Source organism: Dendroctonus ponderosae, unplaced genomic scaffold (assembly GCF_020466585.1).
Source record: "Dendroctonus ponderosae isolate FM_Combo_2020 unplaced genomic scaffold, Dpon_F_20191213v2 Dpon_F_20191213_1, whole genome shotgun sequence".
NCBI lineage: Eukaryota > Metazoa > Arthropoda > Insecta > Coleoptera > Curculionidae > Dendroctonus > Dendroctonus ponderosae.
Genome location: NW_026017110.1, coordinates 46,838,421 through 46,848,477, shown reverse-complemented (window position 1 = coordinate 46,848,477; position 10,057 = coordinate 46,838,421). Strand labels below are relative to the sequence as shown.

Genomic DNA, 10,057 nt, shown 5'->3' with positions numbered 1-10,057 from the left:
TAGTATTATTGTTTATACATAGGAATTCGGATTTTCTCAAATTAACCACGTTCCAAGATTTACTCCAAAAAACGGGGTAGAGTTGTATGTATTAAAACACTTTTTAAAATTGAAGAAAGCTTAGGGCGCTAGGATATAAATTTTTTCAACTTTTTTACACCAGGATAAAGAATTTGTGCAAAATTGGGATGTTAGAAAACTCGTCTCCTACATCGGTTCGATAGATTAAAGTTCTGCAGTTATTAAACAAAACCGTATTATCGTCGCAATAACACACTTTACAATTGAAGAAAGCTCAGAGCACTTAGATGTAATTTTGTTTTCAACTTTTTTACACCAGGATAAAAAGTTTGTGCAAAGTTGGGATGTTAGAGAACTCGTCTCCTTCATCGGTCCCATATATTCAAGTTATATCATTATTAAACAAAACGGTATTATCGTCGCAAAAAACACAAAGTTTAGAGCGCTTAGATATGAATTTTTTTCAACTTTTCCACACCAGGATAAGGAATTTGTGCAATGTTGGGATGTTAGAAAACTCGTCTCGTTGATGTATGATGTTCTTTTCTCGAAAACTCGCCTCTCTATGAGATCGATATATTAAAGCATATAATTAAATTGAGGTAAAATGAGTTAAACGAATAACGAAATTAAATATATGCAAAATAAAACACATGAATGGATATAAGAATTCGATGTATTTGTACACATACAAGTGTATGGAATAATATACGGGTTTATAACATCAAAATACATTTATATAAACTTACTGTTGTTAATAGTAAGGAACGCGTTCGACACACTAAGATTTTCAAAATATCAGTTAAAATATCTTCATAAAATCGGTATCCTAAGATCCTACAAATCAACATTTCTATATCACAATATTCATTCACATTATAGTTCAGCACCATTTTATTTCTTTGAAATTTTCTGAGCAAACTCGCCATTCATTTACCGAGCCCATTATGGAGAAATCGTTGTGCATGTTCGAAATGGAATTGCACGGAAAAATTAAGCTGAAAACCATATGGGAAGGAACATGGAGAAACCCACAGATTTCTTCAAAACTCTAGGGAATATTGCTTAAATTTTCTGGATTTTTTCAGAGAAAAAAGGGAATAAAAACCATTGGAGAATTTAAGCAACTCTTTGCTGCATGGGGTTCTCAACCAATCTTCACCTTCGCTAAACACATTCAACCGTTCAAATTTTTTTAATAAATGTAGACACCGACAAACAACATCAAAAGTCACGATTAAATACGAAGTAAAGTCTATGCCCCTCCTTTTAGAAAAATTTCTTACAAAGCTTTGCGTCTGTGTCAACTGGTTAGCCAGGCAACAAGAAAAAATAATAAGAAATAAACGAAAATATAAAATACATTTATTTGCAATAGGCAATAGATGGTCGATGAATACGAACGCACGACAATTGGAAAAAATCAATATAATATAAAATAACAAATAGATAAAACTAAAATAAAGAAATAGTCTTGTTACCTGACTAATACATTTGTATTTACACTCGTTAGAGAAAAATATACTTAATCACTATTCACACATAGTAGGAACATTTATTTTTAGATTAACTTCTTATTTACAATAATATTGTTAGCAAAAACATTACATTTTTAAAATATATTTTATTCGTGGAAGGATTGGGCCCGCCTTGGGACATTGTTGTATTGCTAACGATGGTGAAATACACGTTAATTTACCAAMATTTCCTGCCATAACGTTTGTGCCAAATGTTTCTGTCCGTGATGGAAAGCAATAATCAAATGTATGTTCACCATGATTTAAATAATAGTTAAAGGCACCGTCGTGTACAGAAACCCAAACTTTCTGTGAAAACGATTCGAATCAATTGCCCCAACGCACTTTTACTGTATATAAAACCTTACCTAATTCATATTTATATAATAATAATAATAATTATATTTAAAAAATACTAAATGTTTAACATCTGTACTAGTATGAGGTATATTGCGTTTGTTCTCCACAACCGAAACATATACACGATTAGTAAAATATCTGCTATTGTTCGTTGATGCACAGCGGCTTAAGTATATTCGTTAAAAAAATAGGAAACTTCTTTGTAAGTGGCGGCGGAAGGAATCAATTTCGATGTTAAACATTTAAAGTGAAACTAACAGCTACGTACACGTTTTCCATTCGGGCCTGAATCAGAGAAATATCGTTTGACAAAAAAAGTGGTTTTAATTGCTTTTGATTTGGTGGTTTGAAAATTACTCAGCTAAATTTAGTTTTGGGGGCAAAGGATCTTTTCACAGATGAGAGACTTAGAACGGTTAGGCATCGACAAGTATTTTAGATCAAGATGAGGCATTTGTGCATATTTTATAATGGAGTTGTTGGAAAACTCGCCTAAAAATAAGTAAGCAAAATTGTGTTTTTAGTGTAAAAACTATTTTTCCGATTGAGCGAAGCTTACAGTGTTCAAATTATATATCTATAAAATGTTATTTTCAGCCCTTACACATTAGAATAAAAAATGTTTTCATATTTTTTTGTTGGAAAACTCGCTCCCTTCATTGCTTCGTTATATTAAAGTTTTAAAATAATTGCAAAGCTGTGCTTTTGGACCACAAAGCACTTTTCCCAAAAGAAAGAAGCTTAAGGATGCGATGTTTTTTTTCAAAAGTTTCTTATCAAGAAAATATTTTGTGCAAATTTTGGTTGTTAGAAAATTCGCCTTTAGTTTGATATATTAAGCCGTGATTCCGAACTAAACAGCGATTTTTCGCAAGGAAAGAAGCTTGGAGTGTCAAGATATGATGTTATTTTACACTATTCACGTCAGGATGAAACATTTATGCAAACTTTGGTTGTTTGCAAAAGGAAAGTTATCCTTTCGGATCAAAAACTGTTTTTTTTTTAATTAATTTTTGAATCCGTTTTGATCAACATATGGTATTTGTACAAATTTAGCTGTTTAAAAAAATCGCTTCCGTTATCGCTTTGATATATTAAATTCTTAAAATAATTAAGCAATGCTGTGGATTTGGTCGAAAAGGCGCTTTTTCGATTGCAAAGTACCTGAGAGGTTTGAAATCGAATGCTAAGTTTTTCCCAAAGAAACGGGGCTTGGAGAGTTCCGATATGATGCTATTTTTAACTCCTTTTCATCAACATGGGTTATTTGTGCAAATTTATCATTAAAAAAAAACTCGCCTCCTTCATCGCTCTGATATATTAATTTTCTAAAATAATTAAGCAAATCTGCGATTTCGAACCAAAGAGCTTCACCGAATAGAAATTCGCCGCCCTCATCGCTTCAACAATTTTAATTGCAAAATAATTAAGCAAAGCTGTGCTTTTGAGCCAAAAACTGTTTTTCTCAAAAAAACGGGGCTTTGAGAGTTCCAATATGATGATATTTTAAACTTCTTTTTATCAACATAGGTTATTTGTGCAAATTTATTTTTTTACAAAACTCGCCTCCTTTATAGCTCTGATTTATTAAATTTATAAAATAATTAAGTAAGCTGCGATTTTCATCCAAAAAGAGCTTTACTGAATAGAACGTAGCTTAGATTTTTGAAATCTAATGTTATTTTCAATTATTTCACATTAGAATACAAAGTTTGTGCAGATTTTGAATGTTCGAAAATTCGCCGCCCTCATCGCTTCGACAATTTGAATTAAAAATAAATAAACAAACCTGTGCTTTTGGGCCAAAAACTCTTTTTCTCAAAGAAACGGGACTTGGAGTTCCGATTTAATGCTATTTTTAACTCCTTTTCATCAACATAGGTTATTTGTGCAAATTTATCTTTTCAAAAACCTCGCTTCCTTCATAGCTCTCATATATTAAATTTCTAAAATAATTAAGCAAAGCTGTACTTTTGGACCAAAACGACCTTTACCGAATGAAAAGTAGCTTAGAGTGTTGAAATCCAATGTTCTTTTCAATTATTTCACATTAGAATAAAAATTTAGTGCAAATTTTGAATGTTAGAAAATTTGCCGCCCTCATCGCTTCGACAATTTAAATTAAAAATAATTAAACAAAACTGTGCTTTTGAGCCCAAAGGCGTCTCTTTCAAAAAAGGGTAGCTTGTAGTGTTGAGATATAATGTTATTTTCCATTTTATCACATAAATATAACGAAATGGTGCACATTTTAGTCGTTAGAAAGCTCGTTGCCTTTTGCTCGTTTTCATATAAAGCTCTTACACATATTGAAAAATATGTTGTTTTTAAAATCAAAAGCAGTTTGTACACTTAATACGACCTACTATTTTTGAAAAACGACCTTGTTGCCAGCCAACTGCTCCTTCCTTAGTAATTATCAAAAAAAAAATATTTTTACACTTGCCATGAATTGCTCTGACCAGGGCCCGGACTTTGAATCATTATGCCAATATAGCCAATAAGTAGTTTAAAACTTGAGGTACATCGATTTGGCACAGGACATACTTAATTAATTAATATGAATTATCGATAAATAACTATGAATATTTGTTTATATATATCTTTCATCTTCGATGTATAAATCGTCTACGTGAAATCGACTGCTGTGTTTTGGAATAATCAACGGGCAGTTTTCGAGCAATAATCAGCAGGTTGACCGTTTTGAATGGTTTTCAACATTTCAGGTACCTCAGACTTGCTGCTTAGCTGGAACCCTGCCCCCATCGAACAGACTAATCGGACAAATTCAGCAAAAAATCATTGACTAGAGGAACTGCGTCAATGCCACTCAGTATTGCTTACGTTTTGGTAACTCACTATCTATTGTTCGTCATCTGTAAAAAAGTAAATAAAAAATCTGTTACGGTATATCACAAAACCTAAAGTTTATTCACAGCCAAATAAACAATGAACCGGATGCGTTTTCTCTTTTAGTTCTATTTTAGGCTGGTATTGAGGACGGTACTAGACAACTTGCGTTGCTCCTCAAAGAACCGACCGATTCACCAAACGCTGGTTTCTGTTTGATGAATCAGTCGATGGATGTTGCTAACTAATGTTCGCTAAAGCAATTGAAGAGCTAAAAACTGGATACAAAAGGATGGAAACGGTTTGGTGTCGCCTAGCGTGGCGTGTTTATGTGCGTCGTTAAGTGCTTGGACAGATAATCCGCTCTGGCAAAGCATTTGCCGCACATATCGCAATGGTATGGACGCTCGCCGGTATGGATGCGAAGATGTCGAGTGAGATCGCTTTTGCCGCCAAAAGCTCGCCCACAGAACAGACAGACGAATGGACGCTCCCCCGTGTGTTTCCTCACATGAAGCTTCAGGTTTTCCTTGGATCGCACGCACCTGCAAAATCGAGCTTTGCTAAAACCCCTCAATGCATCAAAGCGACCTCACGCACTTCCCGCAAAACGGACAAGCGAAGCGCCGCTCCCTTTGGCGCTCCGCTGTCTCATTGGTTTCAGCCCTCAACAGTGTAGCCAGAGCTGAGGCTTCAGTGGCTTCAGCCCGAAGAAGCTCACTGGTTGCGTTCGCCAAGTTCCCGCTCACTCTCGAGTCGATGGTGTCGTCCTGATCCACATCCGCCTTTTCGGGATCTTCAGCTTCGCACCCTGAAACCAGCCACTTGCTCAATCTGGCAACTCCTCCGTCCTCACCTACCTGCAGCGTCTTCCACCTCTGGCTCCACTTTAACTTTTACATCAGCAACCTCTTCGTCCCGATCCAGCAGCCCTTCATTGCTGCTGGACACTTGGTCGCTTCCTTGGTCCCCTACAGGAATAGCAGAGATTGGGGCCGAAGTGTCCCCCGACACTCTGCGACTCCCATGCAACCGCTCCAGTGCGTGGTTCAGCCGATGCTTCTTGAACGACTTCAGATATCTGAACTGCATGCCACAAACATCGCAGGAAAATAGTTTGTCGGCAGGCAAGCGAGCGCGATGGTTCTGCTCGCGATGCTTCACATAGGCAGAGCGATAGCGGTAGGATTGGCCGCATTGATCGCACACAAACGGCTTGTCTGGCCCTGCAGGATCCGGAAATTGCACCCAACATTGAACAAGCAAGATATTGCGAAACTGCTTACCAGCAGCTCCAGGCAAGTGTTGTAAGGCGGCGTGTTGCTCCAGAAGCCATGGGGATGGAAATCCTGCCAGGCAGGCGCCACAGCGGAAGGCAGCAGGGCCGAGGCTGTCCAGTGGCGGCACCAATCCAGCCTCCAAAAGCCCCGCCAAAGGAAAGTGAAGCAGTGAGGCTCCGGGGGTGGAGGCGCGCGAGGAAGCAGAGGATGGGGGCCGCTCCAAGGAGGAACTGCTGCGCTGCTCCACGTCCATTACAGGCTAAGCAAAGAGGACACTTTTAAGGACACCTTTCACAGAAATTGACTGGACTTATTTCTATAATAATACATAAATTTCTACCGGTCTTGTTGTAAAACTCGCATTCTTCATCGCGTCGAATGTTTCGCAGCGATTACTAAGTGCCAGAGGGTCGATTAAACTGTAACTATCGGTTGTTTTCGCCTTAAAAAAGTATCTTTTTTGAGAAGCCAAAGTGAGGTAATCAAAATTAAGTAAATTGACTTCAAATCACAAAGAAATGTAAAACAGTAACGATTCAAAGACTTACAAAGCACAATCTATATATTTACAAATGTTTATTGAAAAAGTTGTATATTTTATCGCTTTGAATGTGAAAGTGTTGAAGTCGATCTTATATCAGATGTACATAAAAAGGGCAGGACAAAACTATATACTTATAAATTTGTATTTATTGAAAAATGTATGTTCTTCATGACCTTGAATGTTTTATCGCCAGCTTTAAGTTGTTCTATTTTACAAACAGATGTTTCCTTTGAGGTGAGAAGAGGAGAAGCAACAGAAATAAAGTTAAAAAATGAAAAGACAAATAGAAGGCAACATATGCCACAAGAATTTAAAGACTTGCAAAACACTATCTGTACAAATGTTTATCGATTGAAAAACTCCTCTCCTTCATCGCTTTCAATGTTTATCTGCTCTTATTTTAAGACTCGAAGTGTCGATTGTACTTCAACTTTAAGTCGTTTCCTCTTTGAAAATAGGCACTTTTTTAAAGTATACAGGGTGATTGGTGACCTTATAGACACCGAGCAGGGGCGTGTAAAGAACTTCTAAGCACGTCGAGTTTCCATTTAAGTTTTTTCTCAGACCCATGATTAACAAGATACACAGACAAAAAAATGTTGGTATTTTGTCTTTAACTTCTACAGTTTATGAGATATTTGGCTCAAATTTTTAACGTCGGCTAATGTTTAGACCCTTTACTCGTAGGTAAATTGATTGTGAAAATCTATAGGGTGTTCTTTTTTCCAGAAGGATACCCCCTTTTACCCGAACTTTTTTGTGGTGCGCCACTGACTTCGACCGAACACATTTTAGCATTTGATGTTCAATTTAAAAATTTTATGACCTCTTGCAGTTTTTTCGTATCGGTCTTCGTTTTCGAGTTATTTGCACAAATATAAGGTGATTTTCTATGATTTTTTTAAATAATTTTTTTGTCTTTTGGTTCAAATTTTTCTGTTAAAGCTTCAAGTGCAAGTTAAAATAGGGATGGCAGACGACTTAACTTAAATTTTTTTTTTACTTTAATTTAATTTACAATAATAGAGGTTTATTGGCTGTAAGTTAATCCAAATAAAATACACAAAAATGTAACGAATATTTCAATTTATTATGAACTTAATTTCTCTCACACGAAAATGTGAACAACAGGTCGCAAAAAAATTATAAGAAAATTCATGGAAAATCACCCAGGAATCCTACATAGACTTATATTTGTGCAAATAACTCGAAAACGACGACAGATACGAAAAAAATGCAAGAGATCAGAAAATTCTTAAATTGATCAGCAAATGCAGAAATATGTTCGATCGAAGTTAGTGGCGCACGACAAAAAAGTTCAAAGGGGTAAAATGCGGTATGCCTCTAGAAAAAAAAAACACCCTGTAGATTTTCACAACCAGTCGCCCTACCTACGGGTAAAGGGTCTAAACATTAGCCTACGTTAAAAATTTGAGCAAAATATCTCATAGACTATAGGTGTAAAAGTGAAATACCAACATTTTTTTGAAACTTTAACACCCTGTATCTCGTCAACATGGGCGTGAGAAAAAAAAATATAATGAAACTCGACTAGTTTTGAGGTCCTCTACACGCCCCTGCTCTATGTCCATAAGGTTGTGAATCACCCTGTATAGAAAACGAAACAGAGTCAAGGGAAAGGAATGAAAAGAAAATAGGTACGCAACAATTTACACAAGAAATATCTAAAATGTAAAAATTTTAAGACTTGCAAAACGCTATCAATATATTTAGAGATATTTAAGGAAAATCTAGTCTACATCATCGCATTGAACTTTTTTCTTCGATTTTTTAAATTCCTTGGCAGCATTTAGATGCTTTTTGTTTGAAAGCATTCGCTTCACTTCATTTTTGGAAAACGAAGAAGAAAAGTAATAAAGCCAATTACTTGTTATTGATAAGTTATTCGTTTTTTTACTGAAACTTTACTTTTTAACTAAAAAAGCGCTTTTTTCAAAAGTAAAGGGTCAAAACAGGAGAGCCAAAGACGATAAAAAGAAAAAAAAAGCAAAAATTTGGAAAAAACATTTAAAATGTGAGGATTTTGAATGTTGTGACTTGAAAAACGATGATTGGTTCTTCTGAAAAGTTGTCTTTCTTCAGAAACTCCTTTACTCTCTCTCATTTTTATGTGTCGATTCCTCTTCAGTTTTTAGTTGTTTTATTCTTGAAGCTGAGCACGTTTTTGAAAAGCAAAATGAAAAAATATGCATTCCAAAGAAGAAAAATAGACAATAATTGACCAAAAAATATCTCAAAGCGTTGGTTTAGCGACCTTCGAAAATGCAATGCAGTAAAAAATCTTTCAAGTGATGAAAAATGCTTCTCTATCGATTTGAATAGTTTTCTAGTCATTTTGAATGACGATTCATCCTCAGTTTTCAGTTGTTTGCACCTTCAGGAAAACCGCTTTTTGAAAAGTAAAGGGAAACACAAGAAAACCGTAAAAATAAGCAGCAAAACCGTAAGCAAAAATTTGGAAAAGAAACATAAAAAAGCGAAGACTTTGGGAACTTGGATGACGCGATTGATTTACAGATCCTTGATTCGTTAGAAAATCCACGCTTTTGGGCGTTCTCCTCGTAGTTTTAATAAGAGCGATTTTTTCAGCTTCTAACTGTCTTCGCTTTTTTTAAAAGTGAAAGAAAAAACAAAACTGGACGACGAAGTGGGCAACAATTGACAAAAGAAACTAAAATATAAAATATAGAGAAGAAATTGTTCGCCTCGTTCATTGTTTTCAAAAGTACATGTTCTATTTTCTTAAATCGCCGATTCTTTCTTTGCTTTCAGCTGTTTTCTCCTTGAAAAAAACGGCAGTTTTGTACAAAGTGCTTTTTTGTGATGAACAGAAAAACATGAGCAACAATTTGCATTTTTCAAATCAGCATTTAAAAGGGAGGATTTTAAAGACTTGAAAAATGCGATTTATTTCCAGCTTCTGCTTGTGTTGGAAAATTCGCCTCCTTCATCTCTTTAAAAAGTTTTAATCCGGTTTTTTGAAAATGGCGATTCTTTCAGCTTTTCACTATCTTCCCATTCAAAAACCTCCGTTTTAAAAGTAAATATGTAAACAACAGAGCTAAATAAAAAAAATAAAAAGAGAGGAAAGCAGGCAATAATTGTCAAAAGAAACGTCTCAAATATAAATATTTTGAGGACAATTCTTACTCAGCTGTTAGTTTTTTTCTTTCGTTTTTTTAAGTAAAGAAGAAAAACTACAAAAAGAACCGAAAACAATGGAAACGAAAAAAAGGCAACAATTCACAAAAGCAGCGCTTAAAAATGTGGATTTTTAATACGTTAAATGGTTTTTGCCCATTTTTTAAAGCTGCAATTCGAAAAGTAAATATAAAAACAACAAACTTAATAAAAAGGATTAAACTGAAGAAAACAGAAAACTTTTCTTCATGAATTTCAAAGCGAGATTGCCTGCTTTATTGCTTTGAATCTTTTTCGACTGTTATCTAGCCTTTAGTTGCTTT

The 10,057-nt window shown here is 35.2% G+C and overlaps 1 protein-coding gene across 7 annotated transcripts in view; it reads right to left on the bottom strand.

Moving 5' to 3' along the window:
- Nucleotides 1–679: 679 nt before the first annotated feature.
- Nucleotides 680–10,057, bottom strand: part of LOC109545670 (zinc finger protein 865) — a 57,525-nt gene continuing 48,147 nt past the window's right edge. For all 7 annotated transcript variants that reach the window (XM_048660876.1, XM_048660875.1, XM_048660871.1 and 4 more), the window contains 4 exons: nucleotides 6,035–6,287; nucleotides 5,609–5,974; nucleotides 5,349–5,559; nucleotides 680–5,293 (listed from right to left, as the gene is read on the bottom strand). In XM_048660876.1, the coding sequence (XP_048516833.1) occupies nucleotides 5,062–5,293; nucleotides 5,349–5,559; nucleotides 5,609–5,974; nucleotides 6,035–6,287 (1,062 nt within the window). In that variant the 3' untranslated portion in view covers nucleotides 680–5,061. The remainder of the gene's footprint in view (nucleotides 5,294–5,348; nucleotides 5,560–5,608; nucleotides 5,975–6,034; nucleotides 6,288–10,057) is intronic.